General features: G+C 47.9%; 1 protein-coding gene across 1 annotated transcript in view; it reads right to left on the bottom strand.

Moving 5' to 3' along the window:
- Positions 1–123: 123 nt before the first annotated feature.
- ZCCHC14 (zinc finger CCHC-type containing 14) overlaps positions 124–26,264 on the bottom strand; it is a 57,494-nt gene continuing 31,353 nt past the window's right edge. Inside the window, exons 3-13 of the mRNA XM_057713423.1 lie at positions 23,816–23,889; positions 13,718–13,789; positions 11,070–11,179; positions 10,246–10,340; positions 10,109–10,163; positions 8,827–9,106; positions 7,292–7,383; positions 6,869–6,996; positions 5,873–6,013; positions 4,325–5,791; positions 124–3,192 (exon numbers count right to left, since the gene is read on the bottom strand). Coding sequence (XP_057569406.1) covers positions 3,137–3,192; positions 4,325–5,791; positions 5,873–6,013; positions 6,869–6,996; positions 7,292–7,383; positions 8,827–9,106; positions 10,109–10,163; positions 10,246–10,340; positions 11,070–11,179; positions 13,718–13,789; positions 23,816–23,889 — 2,570 coding nt within the window. The 3' untranslated portion in view covers positions 124–3,136. The remainder of the gene's footprint in view (positions 3,193–4,324; positions 5,792–5,872; positions 6,014–6,868; positions 6,997–7,291; positions 7,384–8,826; positions 9,107–10,108; positions 10,164–10,245; positions 10,341–11,069; positions 11,180–13,717; positions 13,790–23,815; positions 23,890–26,264) is intronic.

Below are 26,264 nucleotides of genomic sequence, written 5' to 3'. Positions count from 1 at the left end.
TGCACCTCCATACATGGTGTGCAGTGTAAACTAACTATGTGGACTTCTTGCGATAAAGGACCTAGAATTCTAAATAGTGAATTAAAATACTGAACCTACTAACTACTGTATTAACAAGCTGACTTGTGTAATTTTTTGGAGATTATAAATGATGCTGGTTTTTTAAAATACCCAATCACATATCTGTCTCAAGAAAATAGTTTTGTCTTTATGATTCTAAGTGCTAGCTCCCATTTTCTCAGTGCTCTTTTGCAATTAGAAGTTTTTAACATTTACACACTTTCCAATTTTCAGTATTATCATAAAATAAAAATTAGAAAATAAGGTAGAAAATTGAGTGTTCTGCTTTAAAAAACAAAAAAAAAATTAGTGTTTTATCCCAACGTTGTATTCTACTTCAATCTGTACATTCCACTTTCCCCATTCTTGGAGATAAGAAAATGGGGTTAGAAACTTTAAAATATGACAGACTACACAGAGCAAAGTGGCTGGTGCCACACCTACCTGGTTGCCACAGCATTTGGAAACTGAGCCCACAATTTCAGGAAAATGATTAAGTAGTTGAAAGGGTCAGTCTGATCTGTGTTTCTAGCTGATGAGGACGTCCTCTGAGGAAATGCCAAACGCTCTTTAGGCTCACTGACTGTGGTTGCTTCTGGAGAGAAATTTCATCAGAGAGAATGCTGCTAGCATGTATTCCCAAGTTCAAGTGTGGGACTCACTTGGGAAGGGGTCTCGGGGATCGGCAGCTGAGTGCTTTGTGTCTTGTGTGTCTCACCGTTTACGTTTTGCCATTCTCAACTCGGAATGGCCTCACCGGAGACATCACTCCGCACGTGTGCTTTCAAAGACAGCTGCAGGTTTCTCTAAGACCTTTGATGACTGGAACACAGCCACACAATGTCTGAACTTATTTCCCTGAATTTGAATGTCACACTTCAAACTGAAGTTTGTTTTAATTTTTTGTTGTATTTAATGCTAACCTCTAATATTTATCAAAATAGTTATAAGGGTAACAACATACACTTTCATTCTCCAATACTGACCACTAAAACAAAAAACCTAAATGATTTTTTTCTTTCGTTATGAGACAGTTTTCAACAATTTCACTGTGTTGAAATAGGATTTATTTAAAATAGTTCTTTGTTTAAAAAAACCAAAAAATTTAAAAGTTTGGCTTTCAGCACATATCCAGGCCACTGTAACGGCCTTCAGAAATATTAAAATCGTAAACATCAATGAACACTCTAAGTCTCCCCTAAACATAATATGACAAGTTCCAGTCTAGTACTCTTTAAGGCAAAGTTGTGTCAGTTCTCATAATTTTGACATTTTGCAGTGTTTATGATTTAAGAGATCAATGTAACATTCCCCCAAAAAGCTGCTGTAAGCATCATCATTACTTCAGAACTGTATGTAATACTGTGTACCAGGAAGAGAGAAGAATACAGAGGTCTGTCAATTCTGCATTGCATAGAAATAAAACTCTACTAAAATAAAACTCTAAAAAACTCTACTAAAAGCCTTTCATAAAAAAATGTAACAACTTTCTGCTTTAGTTTCCATGAAGCAAGAAACTGATCTCAAAATTTGAAGCCTTATATCACAATGCCTCAAATTCTAGGGTATCTTCTGATTTACACCAATTTCACGTGAGGCTGATTGTCCCATTTTAAGAATGGTCTGAGTATTGTGATTTTCTTTTTTTTAAATAAATATTCAACTGGGAAATCCCTGGGCAAGGCCTTAACAATCAATATTTTAATATTGAAGGCTTTAGCATTTAAAACAGAAAATTCCCTTTAGCCTTGAAGCTTTAAGTCCCTAACTTTCAGACCAAAAGCTCTCATGGCAATGGGGTGAAACTGAGAGCTGTGTGGTGGGCTTTGTTTCCCACCTAAGTAAAACTAGACTTCTACAGATCTTGTAGCTCTGTCCTGTCAGTGTAGTCTCTTTCAGAGTCTTACCACTTTCTATTGTAGTTTTCCAGGTAATTTTTAATAGAACTAACTACTGATACACAGCCTGATACAAAAGAAGTTGACCGGAGAAAATTTCAGATCATTTGCTCAGAGATTTATAGGACTGTGTTATTGTTGCTGAAATGTCTGTCTCAAGTGTGAATCCGTTAGCAGTGAGCCTTGGGTCCTTGGGAAGTCCATGGGAGATAAAAGAACTTGCAAACTTGGCTAAGGATGTGCGGCCTCCATCAGTGCCGCCCACGAGGCCGTGCTGCTCTCGCGGCTCCGCCAGAGTTCTTTTCGTGGTGGAAGACAATAGGACTCAAAGCTCTGAAGGGCTGGGAAGGAGGTGTCCTCAAAGCTTTGACTACTAGGGATTCTCTGGGACTTGGACCCTTTTAGAAATTAAGTTGTTGCAAGTAACTATTTCTATTTAATAATGTAGTTTAAATTTATTTGCAGGAAAAAAAAAAAACCCTGACACTGCTACAAGTGCTTTTAAGGAGGGAAGGAAATACTAAAATCTCTTGTTTTGTACTAAGTCATGTAGCCTGCTGGTGCCGACTCTAAAAACGGATTCTCTGAGTGTCTTGCACTGACTGGTCTCAGGGAGTCTGTCTCCCAGAACTGCAGAGATTGACATCAGTTTACATTCTTCGGTAGTGCAGTCCTTATAAAGCCCAGAGATTAGTGCCTAACCACTTTAAGAACGAAACAGAACAGAACAGAACAAAACAAAGGCGACATTTTCCCTCACCAGGGGTGTCAAGAGTCCGACTGGTAGAACTCCACTTGGAGAACTCCGACCTTCAGTTCTCGATTCCAACCTCACGTAGCTGCCCTGGAATTACGTGTGAGCCTAGAAGGACCAATTACGGCAATGCTCTTCAGGAGACGGGAGGTCTCTGCATTGCAACCAAGGGTGGAGGTGGCCAATTTTCACCCACAGTGGAGATACCCACTAGGCCAGTCCTGACATCAAGCTCCCATCTAGGATTTTGGCAATAAAACTGAGTTTGATGCATTCCTACGCTAGGTTTTCTATCCAGTCTAGTAAAGTAAAGCACCTTTGGATTAAAAATATTAAGCTCAACAGCAACTAGACTTCTCAGTTTTGTATTTAATTTTCCTTAGGTCTCCATGGCTTAATAGTGTTCTGTTGCCAGAGAAAAATATCAATCTGTGGAGTCCAGACTTTCTGCTGGAGGGGCATATTTCAACCTAAAAGTACCTAGAGAAGGGGGAAAAAAAAAAAAAAAGAGATCAAATTTGAATCACCATAGAATTACTGCCATGATCTGTCTAAAGTTATTTCCAGAGTCACTGGTCAAGATTTGGGTGCTGGAATTCTAGACCACCTGTTGCTAACCACGCCCAACTCCCCTGCTCCACCCCGCAAACTGGACGCTATCTTACAGGTTTATCAAATTAGACAAGGGGTGAAAAGACTGAAGAGTTCCCAGTCCGTTTCTTCATTCTCTGGAAGCTCAGACAGCACAGGATTGGCCCCCTTCCCTGGGACAGGGCAAGGGAGGCCTGGCCACCACCACAGGCTCTGGGCTCACTGCGTCAGGAGATGCAGCATCATGTCTTATCCACAGGGGTGGCCGCAGCCCACAGTCACCCCACCTGCCACCAGACCTGATTCCAAGCTGTCTAGAAAGCTCTCCAGGTGACTAAGGGGCACAGGCAGGTCTGAAGCAACCCTCAAACGTCGCCAGAAAGCAAGTGGCTGACTATCCAAGGTTGCACAGTGAGCAGTCGCAGGCTGGGACCAGCTTTCCCAATGCCCAGCCTAATCTTTCCAAGAGAAACAGCAAGAACAAACCTGGTGTGGTAACAGCAGACATACACTTGACTAAAAGAGACAAAAAAGAGCCAGTGGAAGTAGGAAAGGGGGAAGGAAGAAGATGCAGCACAGGGAGCGAGGACACCACGTAGCCACACAACACCCACGGCCACGGCTACTCTGGACAGGGGAACAGAAGTGGGGACAGTGAGTTCATCTGTAGTGCCTGAACTCACAAGCCACGCCCTTCGGTTCTCAGTTAAACACGAGCAGTGGCATTAAATCACCCACGCTTGCTCCCCAGTCATGTGGCACAAAATAACAGACCGTGGAGCCACGGGGCCGCGGCCAGCTAGCCACACTCTACAGTGAGGAGCAGGCTGAACTCACAAAGACAGTCTCAGAACCAAAGCAGCCCTTTTGGGGGCTGCACAGCCCATCAAGAGTTTTGTGCTTTTTCAGAGAGCATTTGAAAAACCACGTCTTGCTTGCTTTAAAAAAAAAAAAAAAGGAAGTTGACTATTTCATAAAAAGGACACTCCTGTCTGGATCTCTCCGCCTCGGGAGCCTTTACCTTGCCGATTGAAGTCCATGGACGGCTGCTTGCAGTCCTGAGCGCGATGACCAGTGGCCCCACAGTTGTAACACGAGAGATTCCCACTCTTTTTGTGACTGGAACCATTGCTACTGCCCACCAAGCCCTGGGCCTGGTAGATGCCCGCTGCCCCCATGAAGTTCTGCACAGGCGGGACGGTGAAGGCAGACTGGCCACCCAGCACGGGCTCGGGGCCCACACCGCTGCCGTACGGGGAGTGCACGACCGGGAAGGCACCGCCGCCGTACTGCTGGGCGCCCACGTAGCCACTGCCACACACGGGGCTGAAGGGCAGGAACGGGAAGGGGAAGACGGACGGCCCCGAGAACGGGTGCTGGAAGTAGTTGGCGTAGCTGACGGTCAGGCCGCTCGAGCCACAGCTCCCGCTGCAGCCGCACGACGTGCACACGACACAGCCGGGCGGTGGGGCAGGCGTGGGCTGCTGGGGCGCTGGCTGCTGCTGATGGTGGTGGTGGTGGTGGTGGTTCTGGGCCGAGGTGGGGAGGTTCCCAGGGGAGCTGCCACCACCGCCGCCGCCGCCACTACTGCTGTAGAAGCTGCTTTCGGGAACCGAGGAGAGCGCAGGGCTGGAGCTGGGGGCCGGGCAGCTGGGCACAGTGGCCATGTTGGCGAAGGACGTGGAAGGGTGGCTACTAGAGGAGGCAGTGTTGCTGTTCGCACAGAAGCTGCCCTGCAGGGGACCCATGGGCACACTGCTCATTGCAGAGAAGGCAGCTTTGGTGTTGGCTGTGTACAGAGCAGTCCGGGGGTTTATTATTGCAGGGGGCACACTTATTTGCACATTATTAGAACAGGAGGTTTGCCCAGACATGGCAGAATCCGCAGGGACAGATGAGGACACCAGGAGTTTGATGGGTGGCCGAGCCACGTGGAAGACGGTGCTGGGCGTCCCGGCGGCAGCAGTGCTGGTCTCCACCACCAGGGCCGGCTGCTGTGCCGGCTTCATCACCCTGTCGAGCGCGGACGCATGGACGACTTTGGTGCGGGGACCAAAGGAGACGGTGGGCGACACCGAGCTGCTCTCGGCGAGTCCGGAGAGGACCTGCATGGGCTGATGGGGGGCAGACGTGGGTAGCACGTCCATCATGGTATTGCCAAAGCTCTTGTCCACTTTGATGCCACTCCTTGGTCCAGAGACTTTGCTGCGCTCCTCGAGAGACAGCAGGGAGTGCACAGAAGAAGAGAGGAGCTTCATGTCCGCGCCCCCCCTCTCCGCCTTGTGCACAGAGTTCAGCATCCGGATGGGCGCGATGTGCGAGGCCGCCGCCATCTGCGGGGGCAGCGGGTGATGACCCGACGCACTGGAGCCCGCTTCGTTCTGCACAGGGAGGACCTGGGCCGTGGGCCTGGCGGAACTCGAAGTGAAGTGGTTGAGCAGCATCACGGGCTTCTCCTTGTCGGAGCCCTCCAAGTGGATCTCCACACCTGGGGGGGGGACAGCGTCAGCACAGCGTCCCCGGGCCAGGCTGGGGGCAGCACAGCGCGAGCCACGCGGGGCGTCCTTACGTCTGTCGTTCTCCTCAGCACTGTCCGAGCTCTCTTCCCGGGCCTGCACGCCCATCGGGCTGGGCGAGGAGCTGGAGCACTCGGAGGAGCTGCCTTCCCGGGCCGTCTGATGAGGGGGCTGCTCCACCTCCACCCGCAGCGCTGTGGGGGGGCACAGGGGACAGTCCAAAGGCGGCACCCAGGTCCACGAGCCTCAGGACACGGACGGGGGCTGGGCCAGCCAGCGCCGGCCGTGCCCTCCTCTCCCACCCACACGCATGCATGAGCCCCAGGGATGCAGGTCCCACCCTGTCCCTGTTCACACAGGGCCGAGGCCCACAAGCGCACCAGGCGGCAGAGGCACACGTGGCCGTGCTCTCTGCCTCCCCAGGCAGACGCTGCAGGATGCGAAAAGGACCCCAAACCACGGGGTGCTACAAAAGCCGCCCTCCGCAGACACTGAGACCTCTGTTTTCTGAGGCCCAGGGACATAAGCACCTTTTCAGTCAAAAAGGCACTGAAAAGATGCCCTGACGTTTGTTTCTTCCTGGATTACTGTCCCTCGGTATCTCTAGTGCGTAAGGAAAGTAGCAGAACAGCGGTCCCTGAGGTCCTCCACCTCCTAATGAGGAGGACGCAGGGAGAAGGGGGAGGCTGCTGGTCCTGCATCACGGACTCAGGATGGACCTGCAGGGCAATGGCCTGAGGCCACCTCTCTGCACCCGCCGCGGTAGGGGGAGAGGTTTTCATCAACTTCGCACACTTCCTACTCTTTCCCTCTCACCAGAGTAGTTTCTGGGTCTAGCGCTTTTGTCCAAACAACTTTAGGCGAGTCACCAGTCTCCAGCTTCTAACCCAAACGTCCCTTCTTCTACTTTCCTATCTCAGAAACTATAGAAGCTAAAATAATGAAAAGTAACTCTAAGTACTAGAAAATGGAAATGGAAAAATGGCGTGACCTGTAGTCTGACCCTCCTCAGAAGCATCCCGGGTCCAGGCGCACCCGGCCCCACCCACCTGCAGCATGGCTGCCTCGCACCGTCTGCACGGGCCCCACGTGGCTGGTGGGGGGGACGCGGGCCACTCCGCTGCTGCTGACTGGCGGGGGAGCCGAGGGGTTCAGGCACCGTTTCTCTGACTTCTCCCTGTGTGACAGGAAAGCACGCCAACAAGCGACTTTTCAGTTCTGCCGAAGGACCTCTCGGTGTTTCAGTTTATGTAAGTACACATATTTCCACAGAAGGGTGATGGAAGACAACACATTCTGACCTGTCAGATTCACTCTGAAGGGTCTTTTCTAGCAAACCAAAGCCACATTTGTAGAATTTTAAGAGCATTTGTTAAGGTTTGATAAGCAATCAGCAGTAACAAGTCCTAGCATCTGTTCTGCGTGTTAGAGACTCAAATGAACACACGTTTCATAAACAATCTCACACTCACTTCTCCAGCTCCAGTTGAGTCTTGAGTTTTTTCTTTGCTCCCATGGTGAGGGATTCAAATTTATTTAGATCTTCTTCCGTAAGGCTCAGAAACTTCCACAGAAGACACAAATTACAAAGTTACTGAGAATTAATTAGGATTCTGAAAACAAAGAACTTAAGAGTTTAATTTAATAAACGTATTCTACCTCTAGGATATGTAAACAGATCAAACTTAACTAGATAACAAAAGACTGGGGAACACTAAAACATTTACTTGCTAAATGACTTGGTGTCCAGGGTCCAAAATACAAGACGCTCATTTTGTGTCTGAGGGACACAGGAGTCTGAGCAACAGCTGGGTGAAGATCGGGCACCTAGAAGGAACGTGCTGTGCGGGCAGGTGACTGAGAGTGTCCTGCAGTCTCAACTGCTACAGAGATGCACTTTGTGGAAGTGTCTCCCCTTCCCAGGACGCTCCCTTCTACAGACAGGAGCACAGTCTTCTTTAGCGGCTCTTTTTTCTTGAAATCAGTCATTTTAGGGACAACAGCAACTGTGTTGGGTAGCAAGTGATCCAAGAAAGTGGATGCCATCCAGACTGAATGGTGACGCAACCCACGGGCCTCACACAAGGAAAAGATGGTACTTGGTTCTCGCGACGGTCCACAACACGATTTGTGATTTTAGCCTTTTCAGCTCATACCTTACACTAAAACTTAAACTGATCTTGACCAAGATGAGTAAAATCTGTTGTTTTTAAGACTTATGAATCCTAACTGAGAGTACTGAAAATATATTTAATGTGTTTTTTATTAGCAGTAAAAGCATGATTTCTAGATTTTTCAATTGCAGGTTTCTGGACAAACAAAATGTTTGCAGAGAAAAGCCACCAAGTCACTTTATCCAGCAGGGGGAGCTCAGGGTTCAGACACCACCTACCGGTCTAGTTTACTTCTATCGGTGACACGTAACTCAAGAAATTTCCGAATTTGACAAGGAAAAAATGCTCGTCAAAACTCTATTGGAGAAAAAAATTTCTATGTAGGATTGCTTGAAAGACATAAAATTCATCTATTTCTTTAGTAACGTGACCCTACTTGAAGCCAGGTCATCAGAGAGCCGCTTACTTGGACCAAACTATGCTGGGCCTACACTGTAAAAGGCCTACACTGAGGGGCGTCTAAGAAAGGAGGACGCAGGCACCAGACTTTTCACTACTCCTACCCACTGTAGGGCTGCTGGAGACATCACATACACTAAGTATCTAATTTGGGAAGACCCCAAACAATCTTTAAAAAGCTATTTGTTTACAAACAATTGTGTTCTCGTTCCTGTTTCAGCTGCAGGCAGCCTTCAAATGCAAATCCACAGCCCCTCTAGTGAGCTCACAGGACCTGGGCAGACACACACTTAGGTGTCAAGGACCAGGTGTTATGACCTCCATGACACACACTGCAGAAACCCAACTCAGTTCCTCTAGGAATGAGGTCTGAAGAAATACAGGTTACCTGAGACGACAAGCACATTCTATCTGCCTGCTAGTAACCAGCATACCTTCTCCATCGTGAGCTGTTTAAAGACGGGGTAGTACTTGTGCAAACGCAGTTTCCGAAGCCAGTCTAAAATCCCATTTTGCTCCTGGGTCTGAGGGGCCTGCAGGGTGGAAGGCATCAAGATGGCAGGCGAGCTGTCCATCGGGGTCCGGTAGGCTAGAGCCGAGCCTGCACCCCCTGAGTGCGAGCAGTGGGGCAAGGTGGCCGCGCTGGCCGAGTGCTGCACGTGGTGCTGGGCGCCACCCTGAGAAGACGGGATGCCAGCCACTCCACACACGGGCCTGTGGGGACAGCAGACAAGTGGTTTTCAAAAGAGCGTGGCCCCCACTCAAGACCAGCTCCTACAGGCTGGACCCCATCTGCAGGGTCCAGCTATTGCCTCTGCCACCACACCACCACCCTGGGGTGAACGTCTGTAGGCGTGGACGTGTGTGCACGGATATGTATGTCCCCATCTAGATGCTGTGCTTGAGTACGTGTGTGCATGTATGTGTATGTACACGTGTGTCACCACCAGACGTTTGGCTGAGCTGCCTAGTTTCTTTCTGCTACTTCTATCACAGGATGATACTGGTAATAACATATTAAAACTAACTCCAAAATCTTTAATATTCAAATTAATTTTTTTGGAAAAGAAAATTCTAGAAAGCTGAAGGAGCAAAAGCATCCCTCTCTGCCCCTGCCCTTTCCACGCTAAACTGCAAACCCACATGTTTATTACACGTTTACACACTCCAGGCAGAGGGTGAAGAAAGTTGGCACCTTCAGAGCCCTCATTACCTGACGAGAGCTCACAGGGCCGTGCGTGTGTGTGTGTGTATGTACACCATCTGTGATGCCACCCCATTTTAATGGTGGCTGTCAGTCCAGACAGGTACTCTCTTGGTCACCCCAGCACTTGCATGATCATTGTCGGGCCCTGTGCTGGCAGAGGACCCCTAAAGCAGCAACTCTGGCCCTTCATGGGCTTAATCACTCCCCAGGAGCTTGTAAAAACTGAAGATTCTCAGAAATTTTGCTTTCCTACAACGTGCAGCGCCCAGAAACTGGCATCTGCAATAAGGGTCTTTGGGAATTCTAACTCCAGTGGCTCAGAGGACCACTTTTTTTTCTTAAGAGATCAAAAAGTGGATTACCTCTATCCAATTCTTCTCTCAATATTATCATTCAAGACTAAGATCAAGAATGACTTCACTCCAGAAACAACTATTTACACACAATGAAAAGTCAGCTGTATAAGAAGGCTGACAGGAAATGCGCTGGTTACGTGGCAGAAGTCTCACCTTCCAGACACGCCCATCATGGTACCAACTTTAGAAAGGGAAGGATTGCCAGGACCTACAAGTTAAAAATAAATGTAATTTATTTACAGACCATAAAAATGTTTCTACTTTTATTGAATTACATTTTACAAACTCACTTGGACTTTGAAGCTGTTGGGTGGGAGATGAAGTGCTGAAAAATTTCTTCACATGGTCATTTTTTAATATGTGAGAAGGTAATGAAGCCAAATACCTAAAAATGAAACAGAGTGGTTTTATCAGCATTCACATGTGTTACCAAAAAGTAACTGGGAGAGAAATTTAATTTTCAAATAAGAGATCTATATATCAGAGAAAACCTGAATGGAAGTGTCGAAGCCGATATGATTCCTGCTTTGTGCAGTTTAACTCTTGGTATGATTCACCCCGTTCCCGTTTTCCTGTTTCTCCTGATTTGCACTGTATTACACTGTATGCACCGAGTCTTTCAGGGCCCATGGCACAGGCCATGAGCACGCTGGTGCCGTCACAGCTGCTGCAGGGCACTCCGACGTGGGCTCAGCCCCGGCAGCAGGCCTGCCCTCCACGCACGCACACAAGACCCGCCTGCCGGACGCCAAGGGTCCAGGAGGCTTTTTATTAGGTCCTCATTTTATCCTTTCAACTCCAGGGCAGAAACAGACTTTACTTCACAAGACTGTTGAAATCACACTACATGGTGGTCACATGCTTTGAAATTCCTTCACTTACATATCCTCAAAACCATGCCTCGGTTATTAAGATCCTGCAAATTCTCCACAACTGATGAAAAGCCCTGGAGGCAGAGGGGAGACCCAAACCACCCAGACCGCGTGTCACCGGAGGCGCTCCTCATATGACCAGGCAGCTCTCGCCTGGCCCCGCCCACGCCGCAGAGGGCCACCAGTCACCGCAGAGCCGCTGGGGGCTGCTCCGTGGCCTTGGGTGGGGTGAGGGGCATTACCTCAGGTCCGCTTCCAGATCCATGTGGTTTCGCTCTACGTAAAATGAATCTGCGCCAGCTAAGCAAGGAATGAATTTCTCCAAATTTTCTTCAGGATACAGCTGAGATAACTGCAAGACGAAAAGGCACAGAAGTACGTCAAAATGCATCTTACAGAACCAAGACTCCTCACTGTGAGAAACACCTGGGCAGGGACTGGGTGGTGACACCTGCTGGTGTGACTGTGGGGGCCATCTGGGTGGGGTTCTGCATCCACTCGGGAGGCAGCAGGCCACAAGCCACCGCGGCATCCAGAAGCTGCGCCACACCCTCTGCAGCTGTACCTGCTCTGGAGCCCACCAGAGGGCTGAGCGGCAAGGCTGCCACATGAACTGAATTCCAGAGGGACCTGCCCCTCTGAGGAGACAGGCACGTGAACCGTCTCAGCTGGGGCAGCGCGCGAGGCAGAGGTGGCTGCCATACAAGCAGGGAGAAGAGATGGGCTGAGATGAACACATCCCCACAGGCTGCATGGGGCTCAGTCGGCAGGCAGTCAGGAGCCCCGGCACAGGGGACTGTTCTCATTCCCGAGCTCTCTGCCACAGGCTGGAGGCTGGAGAGAGCCTGCACAGGGGTGGGGCGCCCACCCCTGGGGGCCCGGCTAGACACCCCACGCCGTTCCCTGGAGCCTGCTCTCAATTCAAAGCAAAAAGCCTGTGAGCCACTGTGGGGGACAAGACTGCTCTTGCTCGCAGAGCTCAAGTTTCTGGAGGTGAGGCAGGATACCTTCATGCCTCTGGAGAAGGAGGAAGAGGAGAAAGTCCTCCCAGAACCCTGGTTCTCAGGGAAGATAAAAACAAAATCCCTCTGGCCTCAAGGAAGGGGCAAAAAGCCTTCCTGAGCCAAGGGCCCTGCACCAGGCTCCTGCCACAAAGTGAGAGTCAGCTGCTGCCAGGGAGGGAGGGGGCAAAGATGCTGAGAAAGGTCCCCCACGACCCCTGGAGTGAGGAGTCAACGGAGTGGGGAGACCCCCTCTGTGCCACAGGTGAAGCAAGACCACTCCAGGCTCCTCTCGAGGCCCACGGGACCAGCAGGCCTCCCTGGAGGAACCTGGGGCCTGGGATGCAGCAGCAACACCCAAACCCAGCTCTACGCCTGACGAGAGCAAGCTGAAGCGCCCCCAACGGCCTGACAGATGCAGCAGCAGGCCCATTTCCTGGCTCCTTTCTAGACATGATGCCTAACATTCAATCAAAAATTATAAAAGAGGGGGGATCTAGTGTCAAGATGATCTCAGAGCCAGACTTGGAAATAACCTAGATGCTGGAACTACCAGACAAGGACTGGGAAATAACTATGCTTAACATACTAAAGGGCTTAGTTTAAAAGAATGAACAACATGCATGAACGAGTGGGGAATTTCATCAGCGAGACGGAAACTATTAAAAGACGTATCACATGGAAAAGCTAAGGGAAACAAAAGAATAAAAACCCCAAAACCGTGGTCCTAGAGATGAAGGATTCATCCGCAGCCTGGACAGAGCTGAGGAGAAACGTAGGTGAACTTGAAGACGGTCAAGTACACGTGACTCAGGCCCAGGAGAAGAGAGTGGAGCAGAAGAAATATCTGAAGAGATAATGGACAAGAATTTTCCCAAATTACTGAAAGACAGCAAAGCAGAGACCGAGGAAGAGCAGAGCACCCACAGCCAGGAGAGCATCAGTCACTGCAAACACCCAGACAAGAGGGGCAAGGTCGCCAGCACCAGCTGGGTCCCGAGAAGTACTTGTTCACAAAGTAAGAGGGCGGGCGCAGAGGAGAGGAAAGTCGGTGTTCTACCCAGTGCGGAGGAAACAGGGGACCCCAGGGGAGGGTCAGTGATCCTAGAAGCACGGCACTGCGGCGCATGTCCTTCAATGCACAGCAGGCCTAAATAAGAGGCACACGCAAACGACTTCCGTCCAAGCTTCTCAAAAAGGGTCCATCAACTTGATCTTCTCCTGCAAAATTATATGATCAAACTGCAAGGCACACCTTGGAGGCACTCCAGCTATGTTATTCCACACAACACAGGTGATATTTCAGATGCGTGACTATGGCAAAGACAGTGGTGCTCCGGACAGGCCAGGCCAGGCCAGGCCTGGGGACTTCAAACACGTAGGTGTGTATGCATGTACCACATGCATATGGAGGTAAAGAGGTAATTCTTCAGTAGTGCAGCCTGTTGTTCGGACATTTGTTGAATCAACTTAAAAACAAACAGGATGTACATCACCTGTATTTCAATTTTAAAACCATTTTTAAAACTAAAAACAGACAGGAAAATTCAACATGTAAACAGAAAAAGGTGGAAGCAGTTGAAGTCTCTGCCCACTGCCGCCCGTGGGAGCCCCTCCCTCAGCCTCGGCTGAAGAGTAACAGAACACCACCAGCCAAACACCCTCGGGCACCTGCGCCCTCGCATTCTCCTGCCTCATCTCGTTCTCCACAACTGGAAGGAGTGTGGACCGTGGCCCCAAAGACCACCTGCTCTGTTGCAGCACGAATCCCCAGCACTGCACTCTCTGCGTTTGCTGAAGGCAGTGACCACGGAAATCACGCAGCAGTTCAGTCAACCGTGGGGAATGAGACCCTTTTAATTTTTATGAGAGCCCTTAAATCACCTTACCTTTGAAATAAATTCAGTCACTTCAGAGGAAGATTTGGTTACTGATGTTATTGTAGAATCAGACCATAAGACCTTAAAAACAAATAAACAAACAAACCTTATAAACAGACACCACATACTTAATTCACAACACACTTGTCCAGGGGTTCGCGGCTGGTACAGGCACAGTATGGGAAAAGCCCCAGTGCGCCTCGTGTGTGGAATATTTATATACCGCTTGGCTTGTTACAGAAAGAATGTTCACATAATTCAAGACCATTAAAGCTTAACTTGCTGTTTTGCGCAATTATGCAAACATCACTAAATCACTCAAGTGTGGAATCTAAGGCTGCTCCTCAAAGCGTTACAAAGTCCCTGATGACCCCGACCACACATCGTCCTCACGCGGCCCTCCTCTGCTCAGGTCAGTCTACACAACTCTGGATGCGGAATCCAGAAGCTACTGGAAATGAGCTCATCCAAACACTAAGTTCTCCACATGTGTGCAGAGCTATGGGCACGCTGACGGGAGGAGGCCAGGTCCCGACCCTCAGCAATCTGACAGAACAGCGGGGAGACACAGGCCAGAATAGCGGGGAGACACAGGCCAGAATAGCGGGGAACAGCCTCCATCACAGAGGGGCAGGGGAAGAATTCGAGAAAAGCGTCAGAAAGGTCTTCCTGGAAGTTCTACAAAGCCCCATGTGTCTGTTTTTCCTTCCTGCCCCTATGACAGTGGGCAGTTTTAGTTCACAACTCCACAAATGGACTGTAAGTTTCCAGGGGGAGAGGGCAGCTTCCCAGCACTTATCGCAATGCTTCCCACCTAAGTCAGCATGGACGCCCATCAGAAGGCTTTCCTGCCCTGAGGAAAGAGTGAGCTGAACTCAGAAGGAGTGAGACGAACAGAGGGACAGGATGAGGTGGAAGGGAAGCAGGGTCCCGGAACAAGGGTTACACCGTGAAAGAAGACATTTACCCTGAAAATCCAGGAGAAGCGCTAGAGGATTTCAAGTCAGGATTAAAATGACGAGTGCATTTTATCACCAAAAGGAAAGCACTATATTTACACTGATTTAGAGAAAACACAGCTTGGAGGTATCAAAGAACTCTCGTGCTCCCCCCCATCCGCCTTCATCTTCTGAGAAACAGCCCGTGTTTGCTGACGGTCTCCGTCTCTGGGGCCAGAAGGGCAGACCGTCTCCTCTCTTTTGAAATTCATGGGAGTCCCTTTCTATTCTGGTGGCTGTCACGCCACAGAACACTTAGTAAGGTGTGTTTTTCAAGCCCCTACAAAATACAAGCCAACCAAGGCAAGGCATCTCTCTTCTTTATCTCTGAATTCCCACTATCTCCCAGAACTTATCAAGGCAAGTGCTGGCATTTTTGAATGAATGTGCTGTGCCACCAAAAATCTACCTACACTACACTGAAAATACCTACACCATTTTTTTCTGTCTGAAATAATTAAATCTTTTAACAACACTGAAAAGAAGTTTGGGGGACAGCGAGCTGCTACCCACAAAACACCAGTAACACCCATGATGAAAGCGGAGAACTTTCTAGCATTAGATGTATGACCCAAAGCACTGCTGACATCCTGGTTTTCAAAGTAAAATGTGTTGCATGTCACCTGGCACCAACACACCCTAACCCAATTAAAGCATGAAGTCCAACATTCAAATTGTGAGTGCAACACAGACACGTCATTTCATGTTGATATAGGCAATCTGCTTCCCTGACAATTATATACTTTAAATAGGCACAACTCTTCTAGGCTGTCTGCTCCTGATGTATTTTTCTCTGACCTCCAAAAGGAGCTGATGTTTCAACCAAGGGCACTGGAAACCGGCTGACTTGAGTAGCACTCCACTCTGCAGGTGACACAGGCTGCCCTGACCCAGTCCCCTGAGCCAGAGGCGAGGGTGGGCCCCTGCAGGGGCGTGGACACAGGAGAGCAGCCTCGCACTGTGCCACGTGCTAGAGACACGTGACCTATCACGTCCAAGACGGCACCAATCATTACTACCCCACTGTTCGTGCACCACCAAGAAAAAGCACTGCCAAATGGATGATGGCCCAGTATTCTCCTATCACCCACACTCACTCAAAGAGCCACTGAGACCTCCTGAGACGGATTTTAATGTATCTTAAACATACACAGAAAAGCATGGTCTGCACAGAACAGATGAGGGTACCGAGGACCCCTTCACACTCAGAGTCTAACGCCCCTGCCTCACTGTTCACCTCAGACCCCCTGGGGCAGGGCAGCAGCGCATTCCTCACTCGCACAGGCAGCAGCTCAGGCAGCGGCCCCACCACTGCTCAGGGCACAGCCCTCATGTGAGCGACAGCCCAGCGCCACCAGACCTGCCACCAGACCTGAGAAGCTCTGAAGCCAAACACAAGTCAGGCAGAGCACTCACACAGAACAAGGCAGCCTGGAGGTGGCACGGGCCATGTGCTTCAAACTTTTTTAAAACTAAAAACACCGATATTCTCAGTGAACTAAGAGGAGAAAGTGTCACCAAGAACAGGATGCTATGAGAAAAGAACTGTCAAAGCACAAGAGTTCTTCGTAGTTAAAAATAGGACAGCAGAAGTAAAAAATTCAGTAAGTGATGGAAGATGACGGACTCTTCCATAGAGTAGATCAAAAGAGTCAGAAGGAAAGAAAATAGGAGAAAAAAAATAAAACAGAGGACCAGTCTTGAAGTCCAACAGGCAGACAGCAGGAGTTCCAGGACAAGAAAACTGAGAAAAACAGGTCAGAGGAAATCAAAAGGAATGATTCAAGAACCAGAACTCAAATTAACAGACTTAAGAGGACTGACTGCATCTCGGCACAGTGGATGAAAACCTACGCCCAAGCCTGGTTCTGAGAAATGTGCAAATAAATGCTTGGGACTCAGATCCTAAAACCTTCTAGAAATGATAAAACAGGGCCGGCACTGGATCAGGAGTCAGAACAGATCTGTGCTTCTCAACAGCAACACTGCAAGACGGTAAATGTGAAGCACCTCTGATTCCTAAGGAAAAGTGACGCCCACCCTAAACCTGTATTCCCAGTCACGTGTCAGGGCAGACGGATAAAGACACTGCCAAACATCAACGTCAGAAACTCTACCTCCCAGGACCCTTTCTAAGGAGCTACTAAAACAACTACTAAAAACCAGAACTAATCCCAAACAAGAGATGACCTAAGAGCAGAGAACAGGGGATCAGAGCCGGGAAGGAGGAAGTGACCCTGTGGGTGATGGTTTGAGGGCCCTGCAATGAGACTGCATCCAGGTCGGAGCAGAGCCGCAGCTCCAGAGAGGAAACCAATGGAATGCCGGATGCATCTGAACACAACCAGGGAAAACTTTAGGGGTGAAGTTGTTTTCTAAATACTTGTTTAGAAACAACAAAAAGCAACAAACAAAAAGAGACAATGAACTCCAGGTAGAATAAGGTATTGGAAAGGAAAAGTACTAAGCATATACCGCATGGCTCAGGTACCAACAACCTTCATTACAGCCGAGTTAATTATCACACAAGCACTGAGGTATGTATCACGAGAAAGTTCCCTGCGTCTCCTGCTGATGTGGCTGAATTACTGCGCTATCTGCACGCAGAGCTGATGAAAACAAAACCTAAATGAGAAAATAGTTGTCAAGACTCATCCTTAGCTAATAGTGATAAAATATTCAGAGCAGTTAAGATCGTTTCAAGATGAAAAAATAAACTCAGAGAAGAGATAGCACTAAAATAAAATGCAATGTCTGGGTTCTGAATGAAGATCAGCATGAAAGGAATGGGTTTTTTACTAGTATTGCTCCACAGTTCCTTCTAAGTCAGTACAACTCTCCCGTCTGCTAGGTGTTTCAAGTGGGTAATCTTCTAATGTTTTTCTCCCACCCTGTCCTTCATGTGTAATAAGTATACTTAAAAAAAGTTTTAGTTATTCAACAGTGAATTTGGGAAAGCTGGTAAAATTTGGACATTTCACATGTACACAGATACAAAATAATTTTATATTTTAAAAGAGTCTGTCATCTGCTTCCTGTATTTGATTTCCTCAGTAACTAGTAACTAGCAATTACAACTTCAGCAAAAACAAAACCAACTCCATGGAAAAAAAAGAACAGGAAACTCTAACTCCTACTTGTAGTCCATTTGTTACTTGCGTCTTCCCATAAAAGAATAACTTTTCATTTGTATCCTGGAAAACAATGACACATAAAAATTAAAACTAGAGATAAACAAGGCTGAGAAAACGGGGACGGGGGGGGGGGGGGGGGGGGGGGAGTCACTGACTTCTCCCTGAATAAGTGAAAACTTTCAGAAAAAACTGCTTCTTGAGTCTTCCTATACTGTTAGCAATAACGGGTACATCTCACCATGGTACGGCAGACACTCCTAATAAAGTTTTTTTTACTGTTCTGGCCACATTACATTAGCTATTTATTTCCATCTTCAAAAGATAACCTATTTAAAGGACAATTTATCCTAATTATTTAGGGCTCCGTAGACAAAAATGAATCCTCAGGTAATTTTTAAAAAGGTTTTATTGAGTACAACTGACAATGAACTGCACATATTTAAGGTGTACAATCTGATGAGTTTGGACATACGTATATACCCATGAAACCATCACTCCATTCAACATAAAGAGCATGCCTCCCCAGGAAGCTACTGATCTGCTTTCTGTCACTGCAGATTGTTTTGCATTTTCTAAATTTATATAAATAAACCCATCCAGCGTATACTCTTTTTTTTTCTGCTTTCTTTCACACAGCATAATTACAGAGTTTCATCCATATTGCTGAGTATCAGTAACTCACTCCTCTACTCTGAACGTTCCACTGTGTGGCTATGATGCCACAGTGCATATCCAGTCTCCCAAGATGGATATGTGGGGTGTTACAAACACAGCTGCCACAGACACTCGCGCACAAACCTCTGCGTGAGTGTGTACCTCCACCCCTCTGGGTGCTCACCTACAAGTGGGACGGAGCAGCCACATCTCAGGCACATGTTTGACTCTTTTAAAAACTGCCAAACTGTCTTCCAAAGCGATTTCACCATTTTGCACCACCACGGCAGTCCTCCCACATACCTGCCAGCAGCTGGTGTGGCTGATCCTGCCAGTTTTAGCCATTCTGATGGGCAGGCAGTATTAGCTCACCGTGCTTTTAACCAGTGTTGTCCTGATGGCTAATGATGCTGAATGTCTGTCCACCTGTGCTACTTACCATCCATATGTCTTTCTTGGTACAATGTCTGTTCATTTTTTATTGAGTTATTTTCTCATCATTGAGTTTTGAGAGTTCTTTTCACAGTTTGAATACAAATCCTTTATCAGATATGTAATTTACAAATATTTTTCTCCTAGTTCTGTGGCTTGTCTTAATTTCCTCCACAGTGCCTTTCAAAGAACAAGTGTTACACTCTGATGAAGTCTAATTAAATCATTTTGTCTTTTATGAGTCATGTTTTTGGTATCCTACCTGAGAAATCTTTGCCTGTTTAAGTCACAAACTTGTCTCCTATATTTTCTTCTAGAAGTTTTATAAAGTTTTACATTTAGGTCTGTGATCAGTCTGGAGTTAATTCTATATAAGGGATGAGGTTTGATCAAGGTTCATTTTTTTGCATGTGGTTGTCTGCTCCAGAACCATCTGTTGAAAAGACCATCTTTTCTTCACTGAACTGCTTCTATACCTTTGTCAATAATCAACTGACCAGGGTCGTGTGTCATCCAGGGCCCTAAGCCCAAAGCAGACGAGGCATGGCCCAGGTTCCTGAGCCTCGCACCCCGGGCCACCCCACACGGAGCAGCAGGCAGCGGGAGCCTGACTTGCTGTCAGTGCTGGACCAGCTGCTCCTAAAATCCACATGGAGATGCAGTATCCCCAGAATAGCCAAGACAGTCCTGAAAGAGAAGAACAAGCCTAAGAGGACTCACATTTCCCAATTTCAAGCTCTACTATAAAGCAGCAGAACTCAAGACAGAGCAGTGCTGGCATAACAACGACAGAGATAAACAGAACTGAGAGTCCAGACACAGCCCCTCACAACTGCGCTCAACTGACTCTCAACAATGGCATGAAGACCCTTCAATGGGGGAAAGAATGGTCTTTTCCACAAATGGTGCTGGACAACAGGACACCCACATGCAAAAGGATGAATCCAAACTCCTACCTCACACCATACACAAAAAATTAATTCAAAATGAATCAAAGACCTAAATGTAAAAGCAAAAACAATAAAATTCTTATCAGAAAACACAGGAATGAATCTTTGTGACCCTGGCTTAGGCAATGATTTCTTAACTATATTACCAAAAGCACAAACAATGAAAGAAAAAGTAGGTAAATTGGACTCCATCAAAATAAAAAAACTTCTGTGTGTCTAAGGACAGCATCAAGAAAGTGAAGAAAATTCCAACACAACGGAAAAAAATACCTGCAAGCCACATGGCCAGGTAATTCCAGTCCCAGGTGTGTACCTGAGAGAAATGAAGTCATCTGTCCACACAGAAATGTATACATAAATGTTCACAGCAGCATCCTGAGAGGAAAACTCTGGAAACAACCTAGAAGTGCACCAACGAACAGAACATGCCCCATCCACTCGGCCATGAGGGCAGCACCAACACGTGGTATAGCACAGAGAAGCCTTGAAAACACTCCTTGCACGAAAGAAATCAGTCACAAAAGATCACATATTGTATGATTCCATTTATGTGAGATATTCAGCACAGGTAAATCCACTGAGGCAGAAAGCGGATTAGTATCTGCCAGGGACTTGAGGAGGAGGAGTGGGGAATGACCGTCAGTGGGCATGTGGCTTCTTCCCGGGGTGATGGAAATATTAAATCGTGGTAATGGTTACAAAGTTCTGAATAAATAAAAAACCACTGAACACTTTAAATGGATGAATTTTATGGTATGTGAAATCTATCTCATCAGAGGTGTAAAAAAGAAAGTCAAGTAGAAAATTTAAAAAATGTCTCATCTTTAAAAATGCCAAAGATATTTTCCTAAAGTCTTCAAAACAATCAACGGCCCGTCTACATGTGAGTCCAGTTCTGGCCCCGTGCCGGCCCAGGGACGGTGCCTCCACCCTCTCAGCAGCAGCTTTGGCACGAGGTGCTGAAATCGGGTAGTGTGAGTCTTCCAATTGCTTCTTCATTTCAAAATTGTTTTGACTGCTCTGCAGTTTTCTCCATATAAATTTTATTTTATTATTTATTTTTATTTGTTTGTTTGTTTATGCATGCTGCACCAGGCAGCTTGCGAAATTTCAGTTCCCCAACGAGGAACCAAACCTGCGCCTTGGCAGTGCAAGTGCAGAGTCCTAACCACTGGACTGCCAGAGAAATCCCCTCCATATAAATTTTAGAATCATCTTGTTGATTTCTAAAACAGAAAAATGTTACCGTGACTCACTTGTGCAGGGTGGTCATGCAAGATGACAGAAAGCTTGTAAGTTTAAAGGTACACGGAGTGATGTTCTCATGCTGTGCACAGGTCCTCCCTCTTTACAGAACGGCAGTCCTGACCACAGCGAGCCAGAGGCTGCCGTCACACGCTGGAGGCTACATAACTGTGTGGCAGCTCACTCCTCTAGAGTGACAGGAGCCCCAGGCCCAAGCACACACATGTCACGCACTCGAATCCTACAAGCAGGCACGTGCTTGTGAGTAGGAGAGTGCAACTCACCTGCACAGAACAAGCACACAATTTAAGCTGCGCAAATGAACAGTGAGCGTTACAAAGAAGAAGACAGTTGTGCGTTTTTAACGTTCATCATATCTGTCCTTTACGCCCCAAATGACCACCCAACACAGGCAGTCTGGGCTGTAAATCCCCTGGGGCATATCAAGTTGGTACCCCAAAAGAAAAACTAGCTGGACTGCTGGCTAGTGAAGGACTATCACTTTCCTAAACACAAGAATACCTTTATCAGTTATCACAGCAGGAAAAATACGCTTTTCAGATGACCAAAGCTGTTCCTTTAGAACACGTCATTCAGCTTCACCATTTAGGGTGAGACGTGCCTTAAACTGAAACGTAACCCCACGGGACAGTTACCTCAGGCGCCGGTGGAGCTGTGCGCTCTCCCTCAGAAGACTCGGGGGCCCCGTCCCGCCAGCCTGCTGCCTCCCACCCTGATCACAAGTCCCTCCTCTGGGGACAGGCCAAGAGGGGCCCAGTGTCTACTCTGCCAACACTCATTTCTTCACCGAGAGGCTGTGGGCTGGGGCCGCGGCCAAGTCCAGTCTGATCAGATGGGCTGTGAGTTGTGTCTGAAGGGCCTGATGCTCAGCAGTTCCCACACAGGAAGGCCCTGTGCAGGGACCACGCCTGCCACTGGCCCCTCAGGGGAGAGCCGCCAGCCAGAGGCAGACTGCGGAGGAGAGGCGACCACACGCCCAGCATCTCAGGGACTCGCTGGGCTCCCCAACCCCTACAGGCCGTGAAGACGCTGGGGCCCCGAGGTTTTCTGGTTGCTGGACCTTGGGTGCTGGTCGCAAGCTCTGACAACCTCCAAAGCCGAAGGGAGCCCTTCCCATACATTTTTTTTTCCTCTATCAAATGTGGTTTTTATTCAACTGACAAGGACTTTTCTACAGCTGCACTTGTGGAACATCACATGGCAAAAACAGGAGTTTTTTGTCTAGACTTTTCTCCCCTTATTAAAAATGAGATTGGTCCCGCACATTTTGAAAAGACACATCTATGGCGTAACGACTGACTCACATAATGCAGTACTTCCCAGGTCAGATGAGGCTTTTCTCCGTGTAGCATGAAAAGTATCTGAAGTATTCTGATGGAGCTACACTCTGAAAAGTTAGTAAGCTGCACACAGTATAAGTACTACATATTAACAAGAAGCTCTTCTTCCTGAGAACACTTCCCAGGAAAGCTGGAAGCAGATTTCCTTATCCGTCGGTTTCCAATGCATGTGGTCAAAGGAGAAGCTCACACAACGACGGGTAAGGAACAGAACCCTGGGGACACAGCCAGCCAGAACACCTCTTCTGCAGCAAAGCGGGACCAAGAAACTAAGCCTGGCCAGTAAGAGGTAAGCAGAAGTGTCTAGTGGCTGGTTTTTGTGGGGGTTTTGCCACACCTCACGGCATGTGGAATATTAGTTCCCTGACCAAGGATCAAACCCGTGCCCCTTGCAGTGGAAGCTCAGAGTCCTAACCACTGGACCACCAGGGAAGTCCCTCTAGTGGCTGTTTTTAAAAATGCTCCTTGAAAGAAAGGTAAAAGTAACTTTTCACCCTCCTCTTCAGGGTCCTGTTGCATGGAATGAACACGTGAGGCCTGGAGTCCTAGCTGCCGTCTTGGACCACGAGGGCTAAGGGCCATCTCCTAGGGATGTCAGAGCAATCACATGGAGGGAGCCTGGCCCCCTAAGGATTTTTTTCCCCACTAAGGATTTTATGGAGCACAGCACAGCTGCCATTCCAGTCCCAGGAGGACTCCTCGTACACTGATGTTTAAGCCGCTGTTATCACAGAGCTGAAATCCTAATACACAGTACGCCTCAATTTTCACAATCCTCCACTTTAGCCAGCTTTGGTGACCAACTACCAGCAGCTGAGCATGTCAATCTAGAGAACGTTCCCCCCGCACACCAAGGAGTTTCTGTCATCCAGGAGGCACAGAAGAACAGCAGCCCATCTCTGCAGGCACTTACATATGCAGACCCTGTACTGAGCGCTCTGAGTGGACTGCCTCATGCAATTCTCCCCAAACCCCATCCTTTTTGCCTGAATGGAGGTGCTGGGGCACAGAGACGTTCAGCATTGTCCTTGGTCACAGCAAACAGGGACAGCATTGCACTGTGAGCTCCAGGCTGCGCCCACACCCGGCCCGGCCCGCTCGTGCAGCCTGCTGGAGTCTGGGGGCAGCAGCCCCGCAGGCTGGAGGCCCAGCAACCTCACCCTGGGGATGGTGCACCCACGGGGCCCAGTCCCACGTCTACCGCCCAGAACACTGGCACAGTGCTTGAAAAAGACCCGCCTTTTATTTAGATACATAAAAGTTATCACTTTGTGGTTCATGTTTCCTTCCTATCCCTTGGAAGAGAAAAGGGAAAAAAAACTTAGCATCTTACCTCGAAGGAACATTCAACATTTCTTTCTTTTTTTTTGTGTGACAATCCCTTCAGGTCTATCTTTTCAACACTCACTGTAAAGGTAAACAAAACAAAACAAAAAAACAACAAACAAAATTATAAAAGTGAAGTGAGAGCTTCAAGTACACATGATTAGTTTGCATCGATACATGAGCAGCTTCCGCAGCAAGGCTCCCAGCGCGCGGCCCACCTCCTCTGAGGCGGGTGAGCTCACTGGGAGCGAGGCGGCCTCTTGCTCACGCAGGATGGAGGACGAAGTGGAAAGTGACACAGAAAAAACAGGCAGAAATAAAAACCAAATCATAGGAAAGAAAGATCGGTGCTTGAAAAGAGAACATAATTTATCTGAATGCGAGAGGGCACAGACTGTACCTGTAACTGAAGACTAGTTATGATCTGTTCTCATTTCTAAAAACCTAATGCTCAACGTTTTCCACTGTGATTCTACAGAGACGCAGCTGCCCAGAGCCTCTCACTGGCATCTTCCCGTCTGCTCCTTCTAGGACACAGCCAGGCTGCAGCGGGAGGACCGCGGTGGTGGAAGAGACACTGCAGAGCCCTGGCGCTGCCCCTACAGCACAGAGCAAGGACGGGCAGCAGCCGCAGCTGCACAGGTGGACGAGGACCGGAAGAGGCCGTCACCGTCAGAGAGCTCCCAAGCCATCCCCTCTTTGTGCCTCCCTTTTCCCACCCACGGGTCCATTTTTTTTTCTTCTCAAAAGGAAAATGATACAATGAAGCTTCTAAGCCCTTAAGTTTTAAGATGCAAATTAAGTTTGTAAGATGCAAATATCTGAGCACAAATATTTGTTGAAAATAAAACAGCACTTATCAAACATGACAGAGTTTCCAAATTCCCAAACCACATTAAGGTATTTATGTCCTATTTCTGATTCCAATACGAATGTTTCTCAAGTACTAATTTAACTGACTCTTCAAGCTTATGAACTTTTGGCAGGCACGAGTATCAGCTCTTATGGAAAGACCCTGGCAGATGAGGGAGGCGTTCCTTTGTGAACCACACACACACCTTCTTGCACTATTTTTCACCAATATCTCTAGAAGTCACTTGGCTGTGTACTCTGGGGATTTCTACAAATCTTCAAAACCTGTCTAACGTGACACATTCAACACAACTTACCAAAACCATTATGTTACACTTTCTGCAGACACCCAATCTCCTGGTCTGCCACACCACCACAGTTCTCTAAGACATTCAGGGCCACCCCCAGAAAGCTTTGTAGTCAAAAGATTGGAGGGAAAATCTGAGAAATTCCTTTTTGTAGACTGCCCACGTACATTCGCATGTTAAAGGCTCTGAGAAGTCCTGCAACAAATAAATCTACTTTTATTAACCGCAATTCCTCAATTTCTTTGGTCACAGAACTCTCTCCTCCCCTAACATGTCTGAGCACCCCAGAGAACAAGGAACAGCTCTGTGCACCAGGCTTTGGGGAAGGTTCTAACCCTGCACTGCCCACTACTGCAGCCACTGACCACATGGGACCACTTAAACGGGTATTAATCACAACTGAATAAAATTAAAAATCTCATTCCTTGGTTGCACTAACCACACTGTAAGCCCTTGACAGCCACACGTGGCTAGCTGCCACCATTCTGCAGCAGACACAGAAGCCCCGTCATCACAGGGAGTTCTACTGGGCGGCGCTGTTCTAAGCCAGGGCAGGCGGGCTGCAGGATGCCCTCGGCCTGTCTGTCTGTGTAAACAGTCTCCAGGACGCACAGCCACAACGTGGGCCGACATACTGTCAGTGGACACTCTCCACCCCACGCCGGCAGAGCCCAGCAGTGCTACCAGACTCCACACGCTTCTCAAAGCCAGAAACACTAACTATCTGGATCTTTGCAGAAAAAAATGTGCCAACCCATGCCCTAAACCAACAACCGTTCATTCACCAACTCGTCTTACAGAGCTCCTGCTGTGTCCCGGGCCACATTCCAGGGCTGGGCACACAGCAATCGGCACCGCAGATGGGCTCTCGTACCCAAAGAGGTTGGTCAGCTCGGGAGACGACCCTTCACGCCCTGAATCCTTCTCTCATGAGTCTCCTAATTTTATAAAGTTGCATCAGGGTTAATGTGGGTCTTGGAGACACTAGCATCCATTTGGTTTAGAGTGTTTTAGGCTTAAAATAGCATCTCACAGGAAGGAATTACTCTTAAAAAAAAAAAAAAAAAAAAAAAGAATGTTTGTTTCCTTTCTGGCATAACAAAGAAAACACTGCATTTAGCAGTTGTGCACTGCTCGACCTCGCTCAGTGAAACTACTCACTCTTCCTGTCTGACTTCCCCAGTCTGATTGTCGGCAAATAAACAGCTCTCATGTTTTCCCAATCACTATTTTTAAAAACTTACCCACAATGACCTCACTCTAATCCAGATCCTTTACTTTTTTAAACAATAGAAT

This window comes from Hippopotamus amphibius, chromosome 16 (genome assembly GCF_030028045.1).
Source record: "Hippopotamus amphibius kiboko isolate mHipAmp2 chromosome 16, mHipAmp2.hap2, whole genome shotgun sequence".
NCBI lineage: Eukaryota > Metazoa > Chordata > Mammalia > Artiodactyla > Hippopotamidae > Hippopotamus > Hippopotamus amphibius.
The sequence above is the reverse complement of the archived record's forward strand: the minus strand, read 5'-3'. Positions and strand labels throughout refer to the sequence as shown.